Source organism: Chrysemys picta, chromosome 11 (assembly GCF_011386835.1).
Source record: "Chrysemys picta bellii isolate R12L10 chromosome 11, ASM1138683v2, whole genome shotgun sequence".
In the NCBI taxonomy this organism is placed as follows: domain Eukaryota; kingdom Metazoa; phylum Chordata; order Testudines; family Emydidae; genus Chrysemys; species Chrysemys picta.
This window is the reverse complement of record NC_088801.1, coordinates 31,186,695-31,214,421: the sequence shown is the minus strand read 5'-3', so window position 1 is coordinate 31,214,421 and position 27,727 is coordinate 31,186,695. Positions and strand designations below refer to the sequence as shown.

Here is a 27,727-nt window from a genome sequence, read left to right as displayed (position 1 = left end):
GCTGAGGGGTTTGGAGGGCAGGAGGGGGGATCAGGGCTGGGGCAAGCGGTTGGGGTACGGGACGGGGTCAGGGGTGCATGCTCTGGGCGGCGCTTACCTCAAACAGCTCCCAGAAGCAGCGGTATGTCCCTCCTCTGGCTCCTACACGGAGGCGAGCCCAGGCAGCTCTGCATGCTGCACCATCTGCAGGAGCCGCCCCTGCAGCTCCCATTGGCCGGGGTTCCCGGTCTATAGGAGCTGCAGGAGCGGCACTTTGGACAGGGACAGCATGTGGAGCCTCCTGGCTGCCCCTACACATAGGAGCCAGAGGGGGGACATTCCGCTGCTTCTGGTAGCCACGGCATGTGCGGAGTGCGGCAAGCCCCCAACCCTGCTCCCCAGCTTGAGCACCGGAGCGGGGCAAGCCCCGGACCCCACTCCCCAGCGGGAGCTCTAGGGCCAGATTAAAATGTCTGAAGGGACAGATGCGGCCCTCGGGCTGTAGTTTGCCCATCCCTGCTCTAACAGTTTGGAATTTAAAGGGTGAGGGACTTTCTTCAAATATTCAAAAACTGAAATATAAACTTCTTCTATTTTCAGAAATCTCAAGTAGGAAAGCATATCAAAAGTTACATGGACTCATTTGGTATCACAAGCTTTTTTAAAAAAAGGTTAGAAGCAAAACTGCAACATGTTGCCCAGAAAATACTATTTAATGTGGCATCGAAGCAGTTAACATTTCCTACTAGACATTTATCCTGTTAATGTTGGCAGCCTACTGAACACATTTTAACAAGTTTGTTATGTGAAGTTCCACTATAAAGATTGGATACAAGTTTAAAGGAATGCTTTGCAGTTTAAGTAAAGTAATCAGTTTATTCAATCTGTAGTGCTCTATGATTAACTGTTAATCATCACATACATTTCCTGTGTGCCCTCACTATTATAATTTACATTATATTAGTCAATACAGGTCACAAACAAAAATCAGAGAGTCAACTGTGGTAGGCACTGTACACAATAGAAGATCAGGGTTGGCTCCAGAGTTCTTGCAGTCTAAGGCTACATCTTTATGCACAGTTGCACTGGCTTATCTAGATCATTTTAAAATTGATGTAGTTAAACAACTGCAGACCCTCTATTAGATGCACTTTGAATGGGATTAAACTGGTTTAGCTCCAGTCAGTAAATTATTAAATTAAAAAACAGTCTGCAAAATTGGAGCATGAGCCATGGGAGTACAGGTAATTTCAGAAGAAACACCGGGCGGGGGGAAGAGGGGGGAACTTGCCTCTGCAATAATGTTTACAAGTGCACTCCCAGTCCTGCAGTGGTTAGATAAGTGGCAAATTGAGATTTCTGTTCTAAACTCTTCATTACCTCAACCTCTCACTCCATTTGTCTATTTCATCTACCTGTTGTATCCTGTCTGACACATAGGTTGTAAACTCTCTGGGAAAGGGACTGTGTTCTTTGTTATTTACCCATTTGCCTAGCAAAATAGGCCCTGAACCTTGATAGGGGTTCCTAGGCGCTATGATAATACAAATGAAAATAAGCAAGGGTTAAACCAGTTCAATTGTTTCTACATGAGCAGTTTGCACCAATTTAACTAGTTTTAAAATCTACAGACAAGGTTGAAGTTAAATGTAACAGTAGGTATAAAGTACAATAGGAAGGAGCAGAGGAAGAAGAAGAAGGGAGCTGTCTGGACAATACAAAATACCGAGTAGTAGGTACCTAAATGCCTATCCCTTTTCCAACAAAAATCTCAGACCCTCTGACTATTCCATTCAATTGTTGGTTGTTTTGTTCTCTCAGCACATTTAACAAGCATATCCTGACAATAAAGCTAGTGATCACTGACATGTTTATTCTGCCTACAGCAATAAACTCTACTATGATCACTAAGCTCCTTGGACTAGTCACAGTGCTTTCTTATAACTACATAATGTCACAACAAGAACAGGAGTACTTGTGGCACCTTAGAGACTAACAAATTTATTAGAGCATAAGCTTTCGTAGACTACAGCCCACTTCTTCGGATGCATATAGAGTGGAATAAATATTGAGGAGATATATATACACACACATACAGAGAGCATGAACAGGTGGGAGTTGTCTTACCAACTCTGAGAGAGCATAAGCATCCGATGAAGTGGGCTGTCACAAGTACTCCTGTTCTTTTTGCGGATACAGACTAACACGGCTGCTACTCTGAAAAATGTTGCAACAGAATGTCAGAGGCATGCCTCTGAAGTTGATTCTTCTGTACTTAGTAATGCAACAGATTTCTTTAACTGCGATGCTATTAGAAAAAGTCCCGTATTCTGTGATCTCTTTATAACTAGTGAAGTACTAATGTGTTTAAATAATCCACATACAAGTCTCAATAACATTGTGTCACAGTTTACTGTACTATCTGCTGCATAATACCTAATCACAAAAGAGGTGACACATTCAATTGTATCCAAGCAAAATGAAACAAAAGAGCACTTACAAATGACTCAAATTGTGAATATGAATAGTATTTCTTTCAAAAGTTCACAGAATACATGCAGGGTTTTTTATGGCTATCATTTGATATAGCACACATTAAAAACATATAACACAGTTCTTTTACAAGTTCTGTAGAGGTGCTTATTCTCATAATTTTCATAACTGTCTAATATAGGCAATGTAAAAATAGAGAACTACTTGTTACATTAAATACCATTTTCATTTTGAAAAATTAGATTCAACAACAACAAAAAAAATCAATATTTTGCCAACACATGAAGTTGCTAGAACATTAATAAAATACTATATCATATTATTACTTTTTTCTTTAACCTTTTAAATACAGCTGTGGCACACAGAGCAGTAAATGAGAATGCTATGCTTTAAAAGAATGCCACACAAGGTATGTAACATTTCCAATGTGCAATCAGAAAACTGGGGTGAATTCTCTCCCTGTAGAAAATGTATTTTCTTAAAAAACAAAACAAAACAAAACAAACACACTTCCTTAAAGTGTACCAGTTTGATTAAAGCACATAACTTCTACTGAAAGGAGGATCAAACAAACAAACAAAACCTCTTATATTTTTATTTTCTGTTAAATTTTGAAGTTGCTTAGGTCAGAGGCCATGCTCTACACAGCCTCTACTCCCTTCACCTTTGAGTGGAAGATACACAGCATATTGTTCATGCTACCTACATGTAAACAAAAATAGTTTTAGTAGCATATTCCAATGGTCAGACAGCACTTACAATTTTATCAAAGTGAACCAGTATTAATTGAACTTTTAAAAATAGATATTTTAAATTTCATTGGTTTCCCAGTTTAAAAATAAAGTTAAAATTGAGAGTTAAGTTCCAATATTTTAATTTTCAGAGGTATCAGAAATTCACCAAATGTCAATGTCTTTCCAAGACAAAAAGTGTACGGTCTACCTATTCAATAAGTCAAGAAAGCTTTATTCTCCCTGCCCTTCCCAAGTCTCGTACAATGATTAATAAAAGGAGTAACAGCCATCAGCAGAATCAAAAGCGAGCTATAAAGTATTATTACTTTGAGGCCACACCTGTCCCCACAGTTTTATTTTTAGTTATACATCACATGTGCATTTGGACTGTAATTTAAAATTAATATGCAGTGGAAAATTAGAAAGACAACATAAGGCTTAATCTACCCTGGGCTACATACATATTTATTTCAACTGTAGTAAGATATTGTACATATTTTTTATAGCAAAGTAGAGTTGCCTTCTGAAAATTAGTGTTCCTACGAGAACGAATATATACAATGTTCCTGTATACAATTTAGGATTTCCAGTTTAGAACATTCATTGATCATAGACATACTGGTTTGTGCAGAAACAACCCAGACTCCAAGAATTTTAAAATACATTTTCACTCTTCCAATTCTGCACCTCTCAACACCTTTCCCGACAGGATGGGCGTGTTCACTGCTAAATCACGTCTCCCAATTTCCTTATGCTTTTTGTGTGATTGTAGCAAAATGTCCATACACAGCCAAGATAGTAAACTTAATTTATCCTCAGAGGCAAATGTGTTAGCTGTAAAACAGCTGCACGTATCATTACAGTCACCCAGAAATGCTCTTATTTTGAACATTTGTCACTTTTCTCCTATTGGTGTTGCTTACTGATCAAACAAAAAGGCTGCCAAGTTACCAGATTCCCATAGCTGTACTTCCTACCACCAGCAGTAGAGGATTTTAAGGCTTAGATAGTTTCTTCATTTAAGGTTTGGGTACTGGTGTGCAATCTGAAATTTAGTTATATCAAAAGCATACCTAATCTTTACATTGTATTCAACATACATAATCAGTGACTAGGGATCACCTCATGGCTTGTGGACATAAGGTAGTTCAGTATAATAATCACAGTGGAGGAATACAATGCTGTTTCCTTAGCTTAAAAAATACCCACAAACAGATTTAACAGTTCAGCTTGATATCCTGATCATGTGGCCCTATTAACAAACCTGTCCCAAACAATGTTTGTCAAAGCAGCAGTTTGCATGATAGTTCTTGGACTTGATTAGTAGCTACTACAGTTTCTTTAGCTAAGCACTGTGTAATTATTTTCTTTGATCTGACAGAGAAATATAAGCCACAGACAGAAAATAATCACCATTAGACTATGCTCAGACACCCACTATTAGTATTCTGTTATTTTATCTACAGCTGGACTATTGTTTTCTAAAAGTTTTCTAAATCCCCTTTTCTCTCCCCACCACTCCCAAATCACTTCCTCACAAATATCAACTTAAATGGCTATGACAGTTTGAATAGCAGAATGAAAATCGCCCTGGTGCTAACAAATGTAAATCTGGGGAAAGACGTGGTGGCGATTGTTGCCTCCTGCTGGGTTTCTGTGTTGTTTCAGATGGTAATTGACACGCCCTGTAATTTAACAGTACCAGACAGTTCTATCTGTCCCATCTCTGGCAAAACACTGCCTCTCTGTTCCTTTTCATTACGTATTATATGAGAGTATAAATGCAGCTGAGTATGATAAAGAACGGTAGTTCATGTTAAACAAGAAGGATCCATGCATAGAAATATTTTCCAGATTAGATCGCCGTTTACAAGTATTAACAAAAACATATAGCAAAATGTGTGTTGCGGCAACACCACACACGACGAACGTTTTTCTTCTCCTCCCGCCCGCCCCCGCCGCTACCACCACCAAAGCTTCTGCAGCTCGGCTTAGGAACATACACCAAACAATTTAAATACCAATTGCACAAATGTTTCAGCAAAAACTTGGCGCAGCAATCAAAGGCCCTTGATAACGGGGAGGAAGTGAATATCCAGCCTTACTCAACTCGGGTGCGGTGAGGGACAAGCAACCTTCAAACTGATCTCATCGCGGAGAAATGCAGCGAGAATCTAACCTGAACCTGTGCAATGCCATGCCGAAGGCATTAAGGCAAGCAGACACCGCTCCTGCCCTCTCTGCAGCATGGAAACACAGAGAGGTTCGCTAACTCCCGGGTAGATGCTCTAGTGACCTTTGACTATTGGAGGAGAGCTGGGCAAGGAGCGATCTGTTGCAGCGGGTTGTGTGCGCGCTTCCCCTGGCGCATTCCTCACATTCCAGCACAATCTAAAGCCCCAGGAACAAACAGCGTGTGTCCCCCTCGCCTCCCCCCGCCCCACACACGGTACGAGCCGCACACCTGCCTTCTCATCCGCCCTGCGCTCCACTCCGCAAGCGCCCTGTTTGTCGCACTCCTTGAACATGCAGGCAAAACCAGGCAGCCTTCTGCCCCCTCCCCACGGGGCTCGGGGACCGCAGAGGGGCAGTTCCGTGGGCCTGCCACCTAGAAGCCCAGCGCGGGGAAGGGGTTAGAGGAGACTGTGGCTGCGTTCATTCAGCCTAAGCCCAAGCAAAGCCAATTTTACAGGGAAACGGAAGGCTGAAGGGAAACACGAGCTTGGGAGGGCCGGGAGAGAAGAGGTCTGGGCGACAGAGGTTAAGAATGGAGAGGGCGTTAGGGGGAGAGTTTTGGGAAAGGAGTCAAGCCAAAGGCGGGGGGAGAGGGGGCGATCAGAGGAAGAGACAGGCCTAGGGACGGAAGGATTTGGGGGGCTATGGGTAAGGCTGGGGGAGGGAAGCGAGACCAGTGCGGGAAGAGACAGGCTAAGGGGGGAAAGGATTGGGGGTGGGGTATGGGAAAGAGACAAGCCAAGAGGGGAGAGGCTGGGGATGGCCAAGTGGGGGCAAAGGGTTGTTAGGGGTGAAAAGACAGAGACCTCGCGGGGAAGGGATCTGGGGGTGAAGGGAGAGACAGGGAGACTCAACCTCTCTCCTCGGCTCCCTACAGCTGGTTTTGCTCCTTCCTGGCTCAGCCTCCCCTCTGATCCGGAGCCGGGTCCCCGCCCCAGGGTACCCCCCACCCTAGAGTGTCCCCGAGGCCTCCCATGTCCCCGAAGCCTCACTCACCGCACAGATGACACCGCTGGCAGGAGCTCTGGGCGCGGAGGGGCCCCAGCTGTAGCCTCCCCGCCGGGTCGGGCCCTACCCCGGGGTCTCCATGGTGGTGCCGCCGCCGCCGCCGAGTCCCGACCCCCTTTCAGCCTAGTCTCCCTAGTCCCTCCTCCCACCACGGACGTCAGCACACCGGCCTGCCTTGTGCCGCAATGCTATTGGAAGATCCCGGCTCAGGGCCGCACCCTATTGGTCACTGTCTCATATTAAACCACCCAATGAGCCGGTTAGTTGAGGTTTCTATGGTTACCGATGCTGTGATGGGGCTGAGTGGAAGGGCTCAGAGCAGCAGTTCCTTGAAGCTCGGGTGTGTGCGGCGGAAGGGGAGCGGGCAGAGGGAATCATTAGGTCACTGGGGGAGAGGGAAGGCACCGGGCGGAGAGAGGTCACTGGGCGGGAGCAGGGAAGAGAGGGGAGCCGGTGGGAGGGTAACAGGGTAGGGTATGGTCCTTTTCCACGCTCTGGGGCCTCTTAAGCAGAATTGCCTGCAGTGCCAGGGATTTACAAGGGAGCCAGCACGCTGTTCCCTGCCCAGGCTTGGGGACTGTCAGGCTCGCCTGTCCCGCTGGAAAGGTGAGGCGAGAGGAAAGGCAATGCATTGACAACGTGGTGCAAAATCCAAAAAAGTTACCACCCTAGTAGTGAAGTTTGCCCCAGACCATTTCTGCTAGTAACTAGGAGTGGGTGGAGGTCTCCTAAGATACCATCTAAGAATCCATCCTCTTCCTTCCGGTAAGTGTGAATCCCAGCCTTGATTTCAGCTTTCACTCCCCACTGTGCCTCCCATTAAACTTGGCTCCTGGTGAGCAGCTGCTTTTCAGTCACTGACTGTTGTCCCTGTATGTTGTATAAGTGGATCTGGTGAGAGAATGGCTGTCTATAGCTATAGATATATTGGAATGGGCCATATATTTAGCCATGAGCAAGAGCAAATATAATAGGAGTTAAGAATACTTCCTACCTGGAAGACCAGGAGCAGCAACTAGTTACAAAATGGCTACTTTAGAACTACAGCTGCTTGACTCTTCCATATTTAAAGGGGCAGCCTGAGAAAGGTATGCTGGGAAAAATGCTCCTATTAGAGGGCAACCCTTTAGTAGAGTCAGAAAAGCCCAGTAAACTACTAAGGAAATGGTGCCTGGTAAAGAAATAATGTCTGTAGCATGTATCACTGCAGTATTATAGGTCCTAAACAGACAATACAATACAATACATACCATTATCTGACTACTAAGTTTTACTGTGCTATTATCCGGCCTATGTGAGGTGAATGTAAAGACTGTGTTGTGGGTGCAAACTTTTGTTATGAGTTGTTGCCTGTCTATGAAATCAGCTAGACTTCAGTTTCTGGATTATTTATATAATATATATGTAAACCAGCTTTCAACTTATGTTTTGCTCTATGATAACTTTAATCTTGGTCTGTTTATTGTTATGCTGATAATGTGGGAAGCAAGTCATGTGATAAAATGCATTTATCATAGATCTTTAAGCATGTTGCCTACTCACTGTCTTCTGATCTTATCTAAAATAGATGACTTAAAAAATATTAGTAACGAATCTGTCCTCTTGGAAAGTACTAACAAAACAGCTCTGGAGACTGAAAGGTGTGGTAGCAGAGAGCTCTATGCATTCATTCAGTTAAGTGTTGCATTTTGTCACCAAATGCTGCTATGCACACAACAACAAAAATGAGTTCAGCAGGAATAACAAAACTTATTACAGCATAAAACAATCCTCAAGAGGTCTTCTAGTCCAGTCCCCTGCACTCAAGGCAGGGCTAATTATTATCTAGGCCATCCCTGACAGGTGTCTGTCTAACCTGTTCTTAAAAATTTCCAATGATGGAGATTCCACAACCTCCCTAGGCAATTTGTTCCAGTACCCTGACAGTTCGGCAGTTTTTCCAAATGTTCAACCTAAACCACCTTAACTGCAATTTAAGCCCATTGCTTCTTGTCCTATCCTCAGAGGTTAAGGAGAACATTTTTTCTCCTTCCTCCTTGTAACAACCTTTTATGTACTTGAAAACTGTTATGTCCCCTTTCACAGTCTTCTCTTCGCTAGACTAAACAAACCCATTTTTTTCCCACTCTTCTCTCATAGATCATGTTTTCTAGATCTTTAATAATTTTTGTTGCTCTTCTCTGGACTTTTTCCAGTTTGTCCACATCTTTCCTGAAATGTGGTGCCCAGAACTGGACACAATACTCCAGTTGAGGCCTAATCAGTGCGGAGTAGAGTGGAAGAATTACTACTTGTGTCTTGCTTTAAAAAACTCCTGTTAATTCATCCCAGAATGATGTTTGTGGGATGTTTTTTGCAACAGTCTTGCACTGACTCATAGTTAACTTGTGATCCACTATAATTGCCAGATCTTTCTGCGATACTCCTTTCTAGGCAGTCATTTCTCATTTGTATGTGTCTGACTGATTGCACCTTCATAAGTGGAGTACTATGCATGTGTCCTTATTGAATTTCATCCTATATACTTCAGATCATGTCTCCAGTTTGTCGAGATCATTTACATTTTTAATCCTATCCTCCAAGACACTTGCAACCACTCCCAGCTTGGTATCATCCACAAACTTTATAAGTGTACTCACTATGCCATTATTTAAATCATTGAAGATATTGAACAGAATCAGACTCAGAAATGATCCCTGCGGGACCCCACTTGATATGCCCTTCTAGCTTGACTGTGAACCACTGATAACTACTCTCTGGGGTTTTCCCGCCAGTTATGCATCCACCTTATAGTAGCTCCATCCAGGTTTATTTCCCTAGGTTGTTTATGAGAAGGAAATGTGAGACCATATCAAAAATCTTACTAAAGTTGAGATATCGCATCTACTGCTCTCCCCCTCCCCCCCACCCCCCCCCCCCCATCCACAAGGCTTTTTACCCTGTCAAAGAAAGCTGTTAGGTAGCTTTGACACAATTTGTTCTTGACAAATCCATGCTGATAAAACTTATTATCTTCTAGGTGTTTGCGAATTGATTGCTCCATCATCTTTCCTGGTACTGAAGTTAAGATGACAGGTCTGTAATTCCCCAGGTTGTCCTTATTCCCCCTTTCTATAGATTGGCACTATATTTGCCCTTTTCCAGTCCTCTAATCTCTCCCATTTTCCATGACTTTTCAAAGATAATTAAGGCTATGAGTCTATCACAGAAGTCATGGATTCCGTGACCTCTGACTTTTGCAGCAGCTGGTGCTGGCTATGGGGCTGCCCCAGCTGGGAAGCCTCTGGGCCAGCAGCAGCAGTTTGGGTGTGTGGGAGGGGGCTCAGGGCTAGGGGCAGGAGGTTGAGGAGTGCAGGGGAGGCACTTAACTCAGGGTGGGGGCTCCCTGGCTTCCATTAACATGGCCCCCTGCAGCTCCTAGGTGGCAGAGCGGCCAGGGAAAGGGGGGGGGGCGCCACATGCTGCCCACGCCCACAGACCCTGCCCCAACAGCTCCCATTGGCTGCGATTTCCGGCCAATGAGAGCTGCAGCAGCTGGTGCTTGCGGCAGGAGCAGCAGAGCCCCTGCCCTGGCCCCTGCCTCCGCTGTCTAGGAGCTGGAGGGACACAGAGATGGGTTGGAAGCCCCTGCCACCCCACACCCCTCCCTCAGTACCAACAGAGGTCCTGGGCCACAGCCTGCCCCCCTGTACCAATGGGGTTCCTGGATCATATCCTGCAGTGCCCCTGTACCCCTCCTCCCCCCGAGCACCCATGGCCCCCTGCCCAAGTTTTAATCAGGGTGGGTATTTTTAGTAAAAGTCATGGACAGGTCATGGGCCTGTGAATTTTTGTTTATGGCCCGTGACCTGTCCATGACTTACTAAAAATACCCATGACTAAACATAGCCTTAAAGATAATCACTAATGGCTCAGATACCTCCCCAGTCAGCTCCTTGAGAATTCTAAGATGTATTTCATCAGGCCCTAGTGACTTTAAGACATCTAACTTGTCTAAGTAATTTGTAACTTGTTCTGTCCCTATTTTAGCCTTCTATCCTATCTCATTTTCTCTGGCATTCACTGTTAGATGTCCAATTGCTACTAAACTTTTTGGTGAAAACTTACATAAAGTCCTTTAGCACTCCTGTCCTTTCCATATTTTCTGTTGTTCCCCACCTCCCCCTCTTATTGAGTAATGGGCCTATCCTGTCTTTGGTCTTCCTCTTGCTTCTAATGTATTTGTAGAATGTTTTCGTGTTACCCTTTTATACTAGCCCTGACAAATTAAACATCCTGCAATGATTGCCACAGCATGTACATCACACATCCTCCTCCACTATGTCAGAGAGGAAGGGAGAGAGAAGCAATGAATTCCTTCGTCAAAACCATGGGTGTAGTGTGGGGAAGATGGGGGGGCATTGTCCACCCCAAACTGCAAGCCTCCATCACATGTGGAATTTGCCCGCCTCCCCAATGTGGCCCCGTTGGCCTGACTGGAGCTGCCCTCCCCAAATATGGAAGTCAAACTACACCTATGTTCAAAACAGCCACCATGTAGCTACTATAAAAACAAAATTTTCACCTCTTAAACACCATAAAGAAGACCAGAATGAAGACAAATCATTTCACAAAAGATCACTCCTGAATCGCATATTCCATTCTACAAAATACAAAGCAATAATTCGTATGTTACCACTGTGCCTTCATCAAGGGTTCAAAATACTTAAGGAAAAAACAAATCAATCACAACACTGAAAAAAATACTGATAACTCTATGATCTACTGCACTGAGAATGAAAGCAGATCAGTAACCTTTAGGTAGGACCCAGTGAAGCTTCACAACAGTGATTTAACGAACGTGTCCAGAAATGGCAATTTTCAGATGGAAATGCTGAATCACTCATTCTGGGCTGCTTTAATTGTCGTATATCAAAATGTACTATTGAATGCTGTGTATTTTAGTCTCCACTGGCTTTACAGCTTGTTGTACTTAAAGTACTGCACAGGATCTTTTCAGGGGGAATAAGACAAAACACCACATATATTAGTAATACATGTATTCATTAACACTGTATCGTCTTGTTGTTACCAATTAGTTGCTCCCCTTAACTTCACTGGCCAGGTGAGTTAGATGGGGGAGGGGGTGGAGCCGGGCTTCTGCCGATCCGGATCAATGCTCCCATGTTGACAAGACGAGACCCGAGGTCCTCTGCAAGACACCTCACTTTTATAGCAGCTTTCCTCTTATGCAAATCTATACCAGATTCAAACTCTGTGTCTGTGTCCATTGGTCCTTTGTGCTGCTTTCTTTTGAGTGTTGTCCTAATGCTGCAAAGAGGGTGTTTCCAAAAGAAGGTGCTTGCTTCTAACCCCCGAGGCCGTTGGTATGTCTGCTTGTTTTTAATGAGCCCACTTGACACGTTTTATTGTCCTTGGGTCTGGCTCCCAGCCCCTCTCCAACAGTTGAGGCTGTCTGGAGGTGCTGCCTTCCAGGCCTTGCTCATCCACACCTCATTCATTCAACAGGGCAATTGATTAAGAGTGGGGGTGGGAGAGCTCTTGTTCTACTGCTAGCAAAAATATTTTTTTTATCTTATTCTATCCTTAGGGGCTATAATATTATACCAAGGGCAATGCAAAGTTTCTAAATGAGGCTTTGATACAAAGTCCCATGAAAACAGAGGTCACACGTGGGTAGACCCACCACAAGGTTATATGAAGAGGCACAATGTAAAGTCATATGAAAATTATCAGAGATTTATCTACAAGCTGTGGCACCAATGCACCATCTCAGATGTTTTATCAATGTTACATAGACGACACCAAGTATTATGATGTGGCAAAGGGTTTTAATTTAATAAAAAAAAAGCCATAGACTTTAGGATTGTTTGCCATTGAGAAACCCTTAATGTTAACATGGTCTTACCTAAAATGTTTATGAAAATTGCTTGTTTATTATTTTGAGTTTTTTAATAAAAGCTTATTTGTAAAATATACATGGATGTTTTGATAGCTATTTTAAAAATATTGCAGTTAACCTGCAGTACTTTAACTGTTTTCTCATGTAAATAAATTGCTTCATGCAGGTAAATATTAATAAATATACTAATCTTTTTGGCATTCTCCTAGGTTTTTTAATACTGAACCAATTTTTGATAGCAAATTCTATATCTGATCCAAAGTCCTTGGAAGTCAATGGTAGTTTTCTATTCTGGCCCTTTGAGCAGGGTTAGTTGGTGTGGTGATAAAAACACCTGAGCCCTGGCTATACTAATACTTCCACTATGCCAGTGGTGAATTACAGAACCAGTTTGTATACCATAGACCATGCAGTTCTGCAAAGCTACTGAGCAAGGTGACTTAACTAAATCCTGATCCTATGAGATGTAGTAAAATTATGCTCCACATAGTGCTTAATGTTCCTTCCCCTTCTTGAAAAGATCAAGCTACTTAAGCACCTTTGCAGGATAATGCCACTTCTCCTCTCTTTCAAACTGTATGTAACCTCATTCTAGGTTACTTCTCTGCTCTTCTTTCCTTCTCACTTGAAGCTCCTGCATATTAGCTTCCTCTGTATCCTTCTCTTTCATCTTGATGCTTTCTTCCATGCTGCTTTTACACCTAGAACTCTCTCCTTTTCCTGATGTGCCAAGCAATCACCCTTTCATGCAAACCCCTACTGAAAACCCACTTCTTCTGTGAAGTTCTTATATGGTGGATTAGCATTAAACACTTTTTAATAACAGCACTATTACTGTAGAAATCCAATTCCTGGTAATCTATTTCATTAAGTGTATGTAAGGTATTGTTTGGTCTATCTAGACTAAAGTACTTGGGGAGGGAACTGTCTCTTCCATTATGTTCAGTATAACTCTAAGAATATACTTCATCATCCGTACTTGATCTTGGACAGTGCTGAGCACTCTGGTGCCTACACAGCAAAACACTTTAACTTGTGACTATATGCACATAAAGTTAAGCATGGGGGTTAGTGCTTTGCAAGAGGGGGGCAGAGTGATCAGGACTTTGGAGGATGGATCCCTCAATTTAGACAAACCTTAAATATACAGACAGGGCAAGCATAGTAACCATATTTTAAAAGGGGAGTAAAGAGGACCCGGGTAATTCAGCCTAACTTTGATACCTAGAAAGATATCAGAATAAATTATTAAATTCAGTTTGTGAGCATGTGAAGAATAATAGGGCTACACGGAATAGCTCTATGTGGATTTCTCAAGAAAAAAACATGTCACACCCACAGCACTGACTTTCCAATGTACTGTGGGGTGCTCAAGCCCACAGCCCTGCCCCATTCCACCCTTCCCAGAGCACCCACGGAGTCAGCACTTACGGTCACACCAACCTAATTTCCTTTTTTTTTATCAGGGTTACTGGCCTAGTGGATTGGGGGGGCAGGGAAGCAATAGATGTGAAAGAGCTTGGGAATTTTGTTTTTTGGTAAGGCGTTTGACACAGTCCCACATGACCTTCTCAAAAGCAAACTAGGGAAATGTGGCCTAGATGTTGTAGGTACATAACTATTTGAAAGACTGTCAATGGTTGCAGTAAACGGGGAGGACACATCTAGTTGGGTCCTGGGTCTGCTATTAGTCAATATTTTCATTAATTAATTGGATAATGGAGGTGGAGAGTAGTTCATAAAATGTGGGGATTACACCAAGCTTGGGGGGGGGGGGGTTGCTAGCACTTTAGAGGACAGGACTAGAATTCAAAAGGACCTTGACAAACTGGAGAATTGGTCTGAATTCAACAAGATGAAATTCAGTGAAGACCAGGTCAAAGCCTTACGTTTAGGAAGGAATAATCAAATGCACACAGTGGTGGATTAAGAACATTGGGGCACAGAATATTTGGGGCCCCCATATCCTTCCCAGCTATGGGAGCCTGGGCCACTGTGGGGAACCCTGGACGCCCTGGGGGGCAGGGACACAGGCCAGAGGCTGCTCTTAGGCACACCAGCTGCCTGCTCAAGGCAGATGCAGGGTCTGCGGCTCCCTACAGCTGCCTGGGCTCCCTGGGCAGCTCTTACCACAGCCTAGGGCACTAGTCCCCAAACTGTGGGTGCACTGCCCTAGGGGGGCATGGAGGAACATTTGGGGATGCACATTAGGGCCCAGCCCTACTCCCAGCTATGCCCCCCAGCCCTAGCTGTGGCTCTGCTCTTGGTTGCACCTCCACTCAGTCCTTGACTGTAGGCCCCAGCCCCACTCTGGGCCCTAGCCCTAGCTCCAGGGACAGAGGAGGCACGGACTGGGTAAGGGGGAGGGCATGACTGAAAAAGTCTGGGGACCCCAGTCCTAAGGTAACCATATATCCTATTTTGGTCCTAGACGTCCTGACTTTTTTTTGGCAAAACTAGGCATTTGTCCCATTTTTTCTTTCCAACTGATCACCAATTGGCAAGAGCAAATGGGACAAATGCCCAGTTTTGCCAAAAAGGAGCTGTCACGGGTGAGCGGTGGGGCTCAGGCCAGCCCTGGGCAGGGGAGGAAGGGGGCTTTGGCGAGTGGCTCACGCTAGCCCCAGGCTGGCGAGGGGGAAAGGGAGACGGGACTCAGACCAGCCCCAGGCTGGTGAGGGGGAAAGGGAGAAGGGGTTTGGGCGAGCTTCATGCTGTGGGGGGTGGGATAGGAGAGGGGCTCGTTCCAGTGCTAGATGGGGGGGAGGCCCTTGGTTGAGCGCCATGCCAGGCGGGGGGGCCCCTTGGTCCAGCATGGCGGGGAGGGCCTTGGCCCAGCTCAGTGTGGGGCTTGGGCAAGCAGTGCTCAGTCAGCTCTGCCTGGGGACAGGGGATATTGCTCACCACCCTTCCACAGGGTTCTGGTTGGCTGGAGGCAGGGCCTCTGGGAGAGGGAAGGAGGGGGAAAGGAGGAGCAGAGGGTGGGACTAGAGTTCCATCTGCTCCTGTGTGGCCCCCAAATTGACTGGGCCCCTGGGCACAGGCCCCATCGGCCCATTCAGTAATCCGCCACTGAATGCACAAATATTGTACAAAATGGGGAATTCACTGATTAGGCGGTAGTACTACTGAAAAGGATCTGGGGGGTTATAGTGGATCAGAAATTGAATATGAGCCAGCAATGTGATGCAGTTAAGAGAAAAAGGCTAATATTATTCTGTGGTGTATTTATTACCGGGGCATCCTATAAGACATGGGTGTGATGTTGTGCAGTCTATATGGTTTTATAAAAACATAATAAGTGAATATAATGTAAGGGGGTAGTTTTATAAAGATTTGATAATAAGTGAATATAATGCAACTGGGATATGCGTTGTGCAAAAGGTCTCTTGTAAGGTATCATTACAAAGCTCATAATCTACTGAGTGTGATCATCCTATTTGTAGAAATGTACCACTCTTGTATCTAAAACTAGAAATATAAAACATAACTCTGAGGGCCTATTTTAATTATGTAAAGTGTGGGCTATTAATGATGGTTTGGAATCTTGATGACTCCCATTAACAAGGACCATTGTCTGCAGATGGCTGTGTTTATCTGTGAGTCTTCCTGTATATGTGTGTACTGGCGAGTGGATAATGAAGTCTTGCAGTGACATGTGATCATGTCACCTGAACTGGAATCCATCTTTAACCTGGTGCTTTTCCAATGGGGGGAGGGGGGAGGAAACCCAGAGGGACAAAGGATTCCTGCCTTATGCAAAAGATCTATAAAGGGGTGGAACAGAACAAAGAGGGAGGAGCCATCATGAAGAATCCCCTAGCTATCACCTAAGCTGGAACAAGAGCTGTACCAGGGGAAAGAATTGTGCCCAGGCCTGGAAGGTGTCCAGTCTGAGAAAAAGCTTACTGAAGCATCTCTGAGGGTGAGATTACCTGATTCAGTTTGATTAGACATAGATTTGCGCATTTTATTTTATTTTGCTTGGTGACTTACTTTGTTCTGTCTGTTACTACTTGGAATCACTTAAATCCTACTTTCTGTATTTAATAAAATCACTTTCTACTTAGTAATTAACTCAGAGTATGTATTAATACCTGGGGGAGCAAACAACTGTGCATAGGTCTCTATCAGTGTTATAGAGGGCAAATAATTTATGAGTTTACCCTGTATAAGCTTTATACAGGGTAAAACAGATTTATTTGGGTTTAGACCCCGTTGGGAGTTGGGCATCTGAGTGCTAAAGAAAAGCACACTTCTGTGAGCTGTTTTCAGGTAAACTTGCAGCTTTGGGGCAAGTGATTCAGACACTGGGTCTGTGTTGGAGCAGACGGGAGTGTCTGGCTCAGCAAGACAGGGAGCCGGAGTCCTGAGCTGGCAGGGAAAACAGAAGTAGGGGTGTCTTTGCACATCGGGTGGCAGCTCCCAAGGGGGTTTCTGTGATCCAACCCGTCACAATGGGAGGTAAATATTCTGTTGTACTTGGTGTGACAGGTTCCCCCCCAGGGTGCCACTTGGAACTGGGATACCACTGAGCCGGCCTGACCCACTAGCCTGGGCTCCATGCTGTGATAAATTGCCAAGCTCTCCAAGTTTGCTCTTTCACCAGCATACACACAGATAGGGACACACCCAGCTGGAGCTTCAGCTCTGCATGGGAAGACTCAGCTAAGGCACACACTCCCCTCTAGAGTGTAAACCCAAAATTATGCCATCTTGTGCTGTACAGGGAACTGAACAGCATAAGTTTATAAAATGTGTCCCCTCCCTCAGTGTGGTGAGAGATATGCAACAGCTTTCTGCCCCACTAGTTTTAGACCAAATAAAAAAGATTTTTAAGGATAGCAAACAGCTCAAAGCAGATTCCTTAGTAAATAAACAAAACTGCAAACTGAGCTTAACGTACTAGATATGTAGGATATGAATTAGCAAATTCTCACCCTGAGTGATAAACAGGCTGGCAGATTCTTAAGGCACAAGTTGCCTTGGCTTTCCCAGGTTTTCATACACAAGTTAAAAATTCCTCTAGCCTGGGACCATCACTTCCCACAGTTCAGTCCTTGCCCCTCAGGTGTTGCCAGGTGTGTTGTAGGGAGAGTGAGGTCCCATCATGATGTCATAGTCCCCTTTTTATATCTACTTCCCACTTGCTGGAAAACTCTTTTGCTGTGACCTGGGTCAAACAGTTCCTATTGTGTAGTGCTGTATCTGAGAGGTTTCTGTTGTACAAAGTTCCTGGGGTAATCCTTGTGCTTGTGTGCATTTCCTCAGTAAGCTATTTACATTGTTTGGCCTTTTTACTGTTGTACCTAAAAGGATGCTTGTGAGTGTTTTCAAACTCACATCATGTTTCAGTAACACATACATAGCCTAACTTCGCATACGACGATAGCACATACAATCCAATGAGATATTACTGTCTAGAACAGGGGTGAGCAAACTATGGCCCGTGGGCCAGATTCGGCCAATCAGGGCTTTGGATCCTGCCCGCAGGATTGCCTCGTGGCACTGCAGGCCTGGCACCGCTCTCAGAAGCAGCCGACACCACTTCCCTGCGGCCCCGGCAGGGGGCAGAGGGCTCCGTGCGTTGCCTTTGGCTCCAGGCACATCCCCCCGCAGCTCCCATTGGCTGGGAACGGGGAACCATGACCAATGGGAGCTTTGGGGGGAGGCACCTGGAGGCGTGGCAAGAGCAGCGCATGTGAAGCCCTCCGGCCCCTCTCCCCCAGGGGCCGCAGTGCTTCCTGGAGTGGCGCGGGGCTGGGGCCAGGGCAGGTATGCAGGGAGCCTGCCCTGGCCCTGGTGCATGCCGCTGCCACCCCAGAGCCACTTTAGGTAAGCGGCACCGGGCCAGAGCCTGAACCCTTCCTGCCCTAAGCCCCCTACCTGCACCTCGTACCCCTCCTGCACCCCAGCCCCCTGCCCTGAGCTCCCTCATACACCCCGTACCCCTCCTGCACCCCCAGCCCCCTGCCCTGAGCTCCCTCCTGCACCCCTGTGCACCCCAAACCCCTGCCCTGAGCCCCCTGCCTGCACCTCGCACCCTTCCCACACCCCAACCCCCTGCCCTGGCCCTGCATACAATTTCCCCACCCAGATGTGGCCCTCGGCCCAAAAAGTTTGCCCACCCCTGGTGTAGAAGATCAAGACTTTGAGTGATACCTCACAAGGCATACGTTGTACAAAACATATCCTCATTATATGACAGTGATAAATATTGTGGTGCCAGGGTGTCACACTTGGTAGTGCTGCAGCCTTAGCTATAGTATTTTGTTTCACTTTAGGTAAGATGTGGATAAATTGGAGAAAGACCAGAGGAGAGCAGCAGGAATGATAAACGATTTAGAAAACATGATCTATGAGGGAAGACTTTGAGCATGTTTAATCTTGAGAAAAGAAAGCCTAGGGGATCTGAGAACAGTCTTCAAATGTGTTAAGAACTGCTATAAAGAGGAGTGTGATCAATTGTTCTCCATGTCCACTGAAGGTCGGATTAGCAGTCAGCTTAATATGCAGCAAGGGAGATTTAGGTTAGGTATTAGGAAAAACTTTCTAACTATAAGAATGTTCAGCACTGGAATTAGGTAACCCAGTGAGGTTTAAGAACAGGCTAGAGAGACCAATACCTGTCAGGCATGTGGTCTAGGTATACTTGGTCTTGCCTCAGCATGGAAGGATGCACTAAAATGACTAGATGACCTCTTCAGGTCCCTTCCAGCCCTACATTTCTGTGAGTCTGTTTCTTCCTTACCAAGTTTGGCCTTTTCTATTTGACTGATATTTTGTTCTGAGTTACTTTAATTGCTTGGTATGATGATTTCGTAGACGTTAAACTTACTGTGCTATGTGTCAGTCAGAGCTTTGGGAAGATGCTTACTTATACAAAGGGAGGACAAAACACATTTTGTTGGTCATACAAAATGATGGTTTTATTTCTTCTTAACAGAAAGGTAGATATTAATAATCTAAATATTTGGAAACTGGAAGATTTCCTCATTTAATCTTAACAGTTACAAGGCAGGTCAAGTTTTGGACCTTGACCATGTTTCATTAATGTTCTTAAAATAGGAAACCCCAAGCAAATTTCAATTACTTCCTCTATGCTTATTTGCACTGTTATTTCTGTTCTTTGCTCTTGTGGATTGAATGCTTTATAGTCAAAAGAGGTGACTAGATAATGAGTTTTGAAGGGATGGCAGAGACATTTCGACCCAAAATGTGGGGCTGCAACAGATGAGATTTAAGCAGTGCTGCTGGAACTTGGAGTGCTGGGGGTGCTCCCGTACCCTCTGGCTTGAAGTAGTAATGACAAACACTAAATACATGGTTTCCATCATCAGCACCCCCACTATAAAAATTGTTCCAGCAACCCTGGATTTAAAAGCAAATATTAAAATAAAATATTAGACAGGGTGGGTGAGGTAATAGCTCATATTGGACCAACTTCTGTTGGTGTAAGAGACCAGCTTTCGAGCTACACAAAACTCTTTTTCAGGTCCTGGTCCACCTTGTCTCTCTCCCAGCCTGGAATCAACACTGCTACAACAACACTGAAAACATCACAAGGGAACACTGGCATAAGATAGTGGTTTCCAGCTGGTAGATAAATGCCTTGGTTTTATTTTATGTTTATCAAAAATAAATATCCAGGCAAAGCCAAGATGTCTGTTTTTAATGCATCAAGCATTGGTTCTATGGCAGTGTCCTATTACAATGACTTTATTTCTATTGTACTAAATCAGTGATGCAGATTTAATCGGATGGATGCTGGTGCAATAGAGTGATAGCTGTTCAGTATTGTGGTATGGTAAAGCTGGTTTTTATGTGGGTTGGTGAGCAAGCAGATCTATTATCTGAGTAAATCTATAGGTCAGTTTTTCTACAACTTTAGTGTTGTGGGGTTTTGTGTGTTTGGGTGTGTTTTGTTGTTGTTTTTTTAATCAAGCAGTTGTAAGTGTCTGACGTATAACTCAGGCTCTTGGTTGAAGGAACATTACCACTTGAAGTGTGGCTGTTCCTTAACTGCACAACTTGAAGTATGTTCTATTTGTAACTTATTAATCTTTTACATTTTACAGAGAAATATTTAGGGCGAGGAGAAAAGGAAAATTTCTTTTTTTAATTTAAAAAGTTATTGTTAAAATACTACAACTTTTTAATGTGCTGAATCCTAAAATCTAGGTATGAAATCCTGACCCTATTAAAGTCAATGGGAGTTTTGCCATTGATTTCTAAGGGTTCATCTACACTGCAGTAAAAAAACCCATGGCACTGAGTCTCAAAGCCTGGGTCAATTGACTTGGGATTGTGGGGCTAAAATTGCAGTGTAGATGTTCAGGCTTGGGCTGGAGCCCTGGCCCTGAAACCCTGCGATGGCGGTTGGTCTCGAGAGCATGGGCTCCAGCCTAAGCCTACACTGCAATTTTTAGCCCTGAACCTCACGAGCCCAAGTCAGCTGACCTGGACCAGCAGCAGTCTTTTATGGCAGTGTAGACGTACATTAAGGGGCCAGGATTTCACTCAAAATGTGTATGAGGAACTTACAGGAAATGTCTGCACTGAGAGCAGTACTTTCTCTCTGCTGAGCCTTTGAGACTGACAGGCATACTGTCTGCTGCTGGCTAACTTCTAAATGGATGCATTTGGTCAGCAGAAATTGGCTGTATAGGGCATTTGTTTTTTTTAGAAAAACAAAGCACCAGCTGAATCGTGTGATTCAAAATAGCTTGGCAGACATAGGTGACTTCAGTTCCTGCTTTTTCATGTCCCCTTTCAGCTCTTTTTAAACCAATAATCTTGTTTGTTTTTGCCTTATTTGTTAATTCTCATGGTGTTGACTTTAGATTCATTTATTTCAGATGTGATATTTCAAAAATACTCAAAAAAATTAAAGGGCAACCATATTGACATTACAATATGCTGAAACGAAGGATATGAGCTCATTTTTGTTTGTATTGTGGACAAAGTATCCCATAAATCCAACCAGCTTCATATTTAAATGTTACTGATCTTGATCTTCCTACTTTAGATTAAATTTCATTTAACAAAGAAATAATGAGATGATCAGAGACAATAAAGACTGCTGCTGTTTTGGGAGATGTGATTTCTGATATCTGACTATTTCTACAAATACATCTTTTGTTTGTTTAAAGACTGCACATTTGCATGATATTGAGAAAAGGGGAATTTTCCATAAATGTTTTAATACTAGAGCATAAAACTATCTATTTGTAATAGTATGTTCCTCTCTGTGAAGAGGAGGATGTCTCTGAGACTGTTGGTAGCACTTGTGAAGAGAAATACTGTGAATGGATGTTCTCAGGTAGCTAGTTGAATTGACAGACGGGAATGACTGATTAAGGATAATATATATTTCGTTCTCTTTTTACTCCCAGCCTTACATCCAGAAATGGTTCTTCCCCACTTTCCTCATATTTATTCTGATTTCCCTTCTTAATCCATCATTTGTTTTCTCAATATAATTATCAGAGAACTGCCACAATTATACATTCATATCCTAATCTTCTGAATTGCAACATGCAATGGTAAAGTAATTAACGGGTCCTTAAACCTGAACAATCAGACCAAAAGTTCAGTAAACCATCTAAACATACTCAAAGCCTCTGAAAGAAACAGCACTGAAGACAAGAGGCTTCCTGAACACCAGGAAGAAACTTTTTTTAAAACACCACATGCATATAGACTGTGTCTACAGTCAAAAAATAATCAGATAAGTTCCTAGTGGTGCTCCATTGGGAACCTTAAGGGTAGACAAACCTCTAGTGACATCTGGTATTTTTAGTTTTGTATGGTAAGCAATTTGCAATAGTGGTAGCACTGGTGGAGAGTAGACAAGTTTATAATATACTGTCGTCAGTGACACAAGCCAATGTGAAATACACAGCCTTTAACCACCCAGACAGTGCAGATACACACTACAATGCCACTGCCTGATATGCTATTAATTTTTATTAAAAATTTACTCTTATTGTATTTTGTATTAACACTTTCAATATTACAATATAACTGTTCATTACTGGTTTTGTATTAAAAGGAAACTATTCATTTGACCTTATTTTTATTTTTTTAATTCAGTTTCTGAGATCACCTTTTTGAATAGTATATCCTGAAAACGACTCTTAATATTCCTTTTCTTGAAAAAAGGAATTTTTGGTCTCCTGATGGACACTTGAACCAAGATAGAAACTGACAAATTTAAGGCTGATTCTGCCAATATTTGTTCCATTGAATTCAGTAGGTGAAATCCTAGTCCCATTAAAGTCAATGGCAAAACTCTCATGCATTCAATGACCCACATGGGTTATGTAGCCTTCAGCCACCCAAGAAGTGCTTATAACAATTTACCCCAAATAAGGGCCCAGTCTTGCTCCCATCGAAGTCACTTGTAAAACTTCCATTGATCTCAGTTGGAGCAGAATGGGTCCTGCAGGGTATATACATCCCAGTTCAGAAAATGTTTAGGTGTGCTTAAATTCTGTTGACTTCAGTGGGATATAGATGTGTGTGTTAAGCATGTGCTTAATTGCTTTGTTGAATAGGGGACATAATCCTGCACTCTTTTCAGTCAGGCCATTTTAGTCATTGGGAGTTTATCTAAAGAAAGAATTTGCGGTCAGGCCTGAACTTTGTATACAATGAAACCTTTTCCACATGAAGACTCAGAATAGTATTGTAATTAACAAATACCTGTAATAAGTAATCTGAATGAAAAGTCATATATGAAGTAATAGTAATAAAACATTACAATTATCAACATGAACAGGAATTCAGGATTAGTAATTTTTATACTTTACTAAAAAGTGTAGATGTGGCTGACTTGGCAATACTTCAGAGCACATAATTTTCTGTGTATGGAAGACTTCTGTTCAGTGTCTTTCCTTTATTCACCCTTTGTAATTTTGGTTTCTAAGATGCATCAAGGCTTCCACCTTTGAGGCTGTATTGAAGTTTCAACAGATCCTTGAAGCCGAATTTGTGTTCATAGGGACTCTCATAGTGGAGGAAAGTTTCAGATGTATCAAATTTAAAACAGAAATCCATTTAATTTTTATTTCTTTCATCATTTGTCTTGCTACATTTTCTAGTTATTGAAGACAAAATAGAGGCTTAAACAAGGGCTTGCTCTTTCTCAGCCCCATCATATTTTCTTCCTTAATGCTTTAGAGAAGTCATAATGTTGAATTTGTAATATTAGAATAATTTCCATTGAAAGAGATTGAGATCAAACAGAAGCTTATAACTTCATTGTAGGATAGATGAACAGCTAGGCTGGGAGGGAATAAGCTCTTACCTAATCATATATCTGGAACAATAGCAAAAAAACACTGAAAACAGGCCAGCTAAATTGCTTTTATATAAATTCTTCTCCCTCAAGTTTGCTCTGATAGTCCTCTTTCAAAGGAATGAAGGCTGTTGAAACCTTATACTTCTGACACACTGTCAGTGTTTTAATAACAGGAGTAATGAGCATTGGTTATGATATAGTGGCATTAAAAAGATCAGAGGATGAAGACAGGGTTAATATCTTATTAGTATCTCAGTAGGCTTTCCAAACAAAGACGGCCTGGTTCCTGTCATTAGAAGCTCACAGTGTAAAGTCAGGCAGACATTTAGAGGGAAGGGGTACAAATATATAATAAAACAGCTAAGGTGGTGTTGGCCTCAACTGGATAATAAGGTTGCCTATAAGGTTATAGGACAGTCGTGTGTTGTTTGGGAATAATTTTATAATAAAACAATTATTCCTCAAAATTTTCCTCCATCAGCTAGTTTCCTGTAGAACTTGAATAAGGAGAGTAGGCTTGCAGATGAGCTTAGGAAGACTATTCTATAAATACTGGGTAATAAGGTTGGACAGCTAGTAAGAGAGAGGATGAAGCTGAGCTGCCCAGACTAGAGTAACAGAATTTTTGTATCTAGGCTTGGAGAGAGTAGGCAGCTAGGTCCTGGTGCTCTAGATGCAGTCAGAGAGGACACTTTGCATAGCAGTTAGGAGCAACTGGAAGAGAGGTGGAAGTGTCTCATAAGCTCCCAGAGAAACTTTTTCCCCCCTCTGGTTATTTTCCTCTGAACCAACCAATCACTTCCCCCCGCCCCTCAAACAAGGATGTTCTCCCTGAAGCAAGAGGTTGCCCCATTTATGCACTAATTTTGACATCAAAGATTGATAACTCTTTGATAGCTCTTTGAGCTGTGGCGCAAACCTTGATCTGTTGACCTGACACTGTCGGAGGACAAGAATATTTATTTGACTCTTGGAGGAAGTATGTTTATGGTTGTAGGAAAAAATAACATTATTTGAAAATAGTATGTAATTAGGGACCATTGGGGATGTAGTTAACACTGAGGATTTAAGTAAAACTTTTTCATTTCCCTACTTGAGAGCTTTATTGTGCAAATGTAACACTCATGCAGTGGTGTTTGGTTTTTGGTAAAGTTTTTAATTTTCACTGCACTTTTCATCCATAGATTTCAAAACACATCTTGATGGGGAAAATAACCCTTAGGTTACTATTTTCAAAATGGGCACTAATTTTGGACTCTTTAGTTCTGAGGGCCCAACTTGAGACACTCTGGGGCTGATATTCAGATCTGACAATCCTGAGGAGTTTTGGTTGCTCTGCACTTCAGCAGATTGGGGCCACCATGTCTCAAATTGGGCACCAGGTATCAGTGGCCACTTCTTTTTAATAAATAAATAAATAAAAATCTGACCTTCATCTCTGCTGGGCCACCATTTTCTCCTCTGTAAAATGGAAGAGTGATATCTGCGCTCCTTTAATAAATACTACTTATGAATTAAAAGTCTATTACCCAGTGAGGCCTATGAGCTCTTCCTTAGCTCACCTTATGTTAGCAAACTTGGTGGATCTTTGTACAGAAACCAGCTCCATGGGGCACATCCTGCTTCCCTCTGACACCCATGGACTGGAGTTTCCAGTGGATCAGGATACATATATCAGAGTGGCCGGGAAGATAGAAAGGGTGAAGCAGGTTGGCAATTTTCCATAACATCCCCCTGAAACCTTCAGAAATTTCCCTATGGATAATGCTTACCTTATCAGTAATAATTTTCTATGCTGTTGACCTCCAGACCTCAAGTTCTCTTGCTTCTGCTTTCCACTATCATGTGGAATCATGTTGCCAGAGGAGGAGTAGCAAGGGAGTAATGGAGAGCTGGACATCAGGATCTCTACAGGACTCTCCATAATGCAGAGTGATATGTTGTGTATCTTAGGACACCCATATGTTTGAGTCTTGTCCCTGTCTCTACAAGGATGAGTGGAATGATATGATGAAGTTCTCAGGGAGTTGAAACTCACCTATGTGCCTAACTAAACATATGTGTATAAATGCTCCTTTTGAAACCTAAATAATTTAAAAAAAGAGAGAGAATTTCATGTTACCTCTGTCTTTGGAATTTTTTTCATTTATAGAAAATATTGAATGTAAAGATTTAGGTCCAAATCTTGTAAATCTAGAGCTAGACCTGTGATTTCAATGAAATCAGTGCAAGGCTTTCAACACTCTTAGATCAAACTCTGACACTTTTTATGTCAATATGCTCAAATCTAGGTAAGATGGTACAATGGGAGGAAATATTAAGGCTGCAGCATTTTGAAAAAAACATAAGATTCAGATCACAATTTCTCTGAAAAAGAATGCAAGAAAGAAGTGGCCAGCGTAGCTTCATAAGGGACTGCTTACAGAACTGAGGACAAAGTAAACGCACTGCTGGAAATGTAAAAGTGTTGAGGGAACCAAATATGGAGATTCAAGTATAGCCTGACTAGCAAAGATAAGGGTAGTTTAAAAAAAATGAATTAATGCTAGTCAAAAGAAAATAAGAAAAGGTATTTACAAACATGTTGGGGCAAAATAGAGAAATTAGGCCCATTAATAAATCAGGACTGAGATTTAATCAACATGACTTTAAAAATGGCTGAGGTACTTAAATTTAGAAGACAGTTATCTTTGACCAACTGAAATAATAAAAAAATAAGTTAGTACAAAAGTTTCTGGTTGCATTAAGTTCTAAATGTGCCTCAATTAAATCTACAATCCAAATGTAGTTAGGAATTGTGTGTGTATGCATGGGGAGGGGACGGGTGGGACTTCCTGAAAGACTTAAGCCAATAAAACAATAAAGCATAGGATTTTCAAAATCATCCAAGTGACTTAAGCACCTGAGTCCCATTGAAAGTTGATGGAACTTGTGCTCTTAAAGTACTGAGATGCACTTGAAAATCCCACTCAAAGAAATTACTATAATGCTTAAATGTATATATATATATATCTTACAAATCTGTGCTGTACTAACTCAGCCTAGCAGACCAAGCAGCCTCAAAATTTAAAGATGAATAACTTTCAGCATGTAATTGTGAAAACTCTGGGTCATACCCTGCAGTTCTTATGCAATACTGAGGCCTTGTCTACACTACACAGTTTTGTTGACAAAACAGTGGAGGTGTACACTCTGCAATGCTTCTCCCGCCAGTGTAACTCTCCTGCTACACCAACACAACAAAACCACCTCGATAAGCAGCATAGAGCTTTTTGCGACTAAGTTAGTACAATGCAGTGTCAGTGTAGATGCTGCGCTTGCTTATGTCACTCAAAGTGGTCTTCAGGAGGTGTCCCACAATGCCCATCATGACCGCTCTGGTCAGCGGTTTCAAGTCTGCTGCCCTGCAGCCAGATACACAGGCATAAGCTGCTCCCCTTTACAGCTCCAGGAATTTTTGAAATTCCACTTCCTGTTTGCTCTGTGTGGAGAGTTCACATAGCATCTTCCCAGCTGATCATGCCAGCTTTCCGCAGAAAATGCACCCCTTACCTAGAGTACACCAGTTGTTGCCTCTGTGGGGAGAGGAGGCTGTGCAGTCGCAGCTCCGATCCAGCTGTAGGCACTTTGACACCTACGAGCAGATTGCTCATGGCATGGAGGAGAAGGGAACAAAAGGGACACACAGCAGTGTCATGCTAAGATCAAGGAGCTGAGGTAGGCATAGCAGAAGGCAAGGGAGGCCAACCATTGCTCTGGTGCAGCACGGAAAATATGCCGCTCCTACAAGGAGCCGCACACCATGCTCTGTAGCAGTCCCACCACAAAGAGCCCCATGGATACTTCAAGGAGACTGGAGGCAGCAGCCAGCAGAGTCAAAGTGGTGGTCAAGGAGGTCAAGTTGGAAGAGGATGTGGGACAGGCAGGCGACAGGGTCTCCAGGGCCATGACGAGCCAGGACCTCTTTTTGAATCTGGAGGGGTCTAGCCAGTCCCAGCAGTCTGGCTCTGGTGTGCCTGAAACAGGAGAGAGGAGCTCTGGTAAGTACTCATTTTGCTTTGATACCGCACG

At 43.2% G+C, this 27,727-nt stretch overlaps 2 protein-coding genes across 59 annotated transcripts in view; one reads left to right on the top strand and one right to left on the bottom strand.

Annotated features, from left to right (window-relative positions):
• Positions 1-6,628, bottom strand: part of PKP4 (plakophilin 4) — a 210,137-nt gene extending 203,509 nt beyond the window's left edge. For 11 of the 49 annotated variants that reach the window (XM_065560574.1, XM_065560573.1, XM_065560555.1 and 8 more), the window contains exon 1: positions 6,438-6,591. The gene's annotated coding sequence lies outside the window, so the exon portion shown is untranslated. Of the gene's footprint in view, positions 1-5,311; positions 5,336-5,385; positions 5,408-6,437 lie in introns of those variants that run through there. The other 38 variants (XM_065560542.1, XM_065560544.1, XM_065560545.1 and 35 more) reach the window with 12 other exon arrangements.
• Positions 6,629-6,728: 100 nt separating this feature from the next.
• CCDC148 (coiled-coil domain containing 148) overlaps positions 6,729-27,727 on the top strand; it is a 141,677-nt gene continuing 120,678 nt past the window's right edge. Inside the window, exons 1-3 of one of the 10 annotated variants that reach the window (XM_065560592.1) lie at positions 6,894-7,214; positions 9,469-9,524; positions 12,040-12,141. Coding sequence is in view for 5 of the 10 variants with exons in the window: in XM_065560595.1 (XP_065416667.1) it covers positions 6,926-7,055 (130 nt within the window). In the remaining 5 variants the exon portion in view is untranslated. Of the gene's footprint in view, positions 6,790-6,822; positions 7,215-9,468; positions 9,525-12,039; positions 12,142-27,727 lie in introns of those variants that run through there. The other 9 variants (XM_065560593.1, XM_065560589.1, XM_065560590.1 and 6 more) reach the window with 9 other exon arrangements.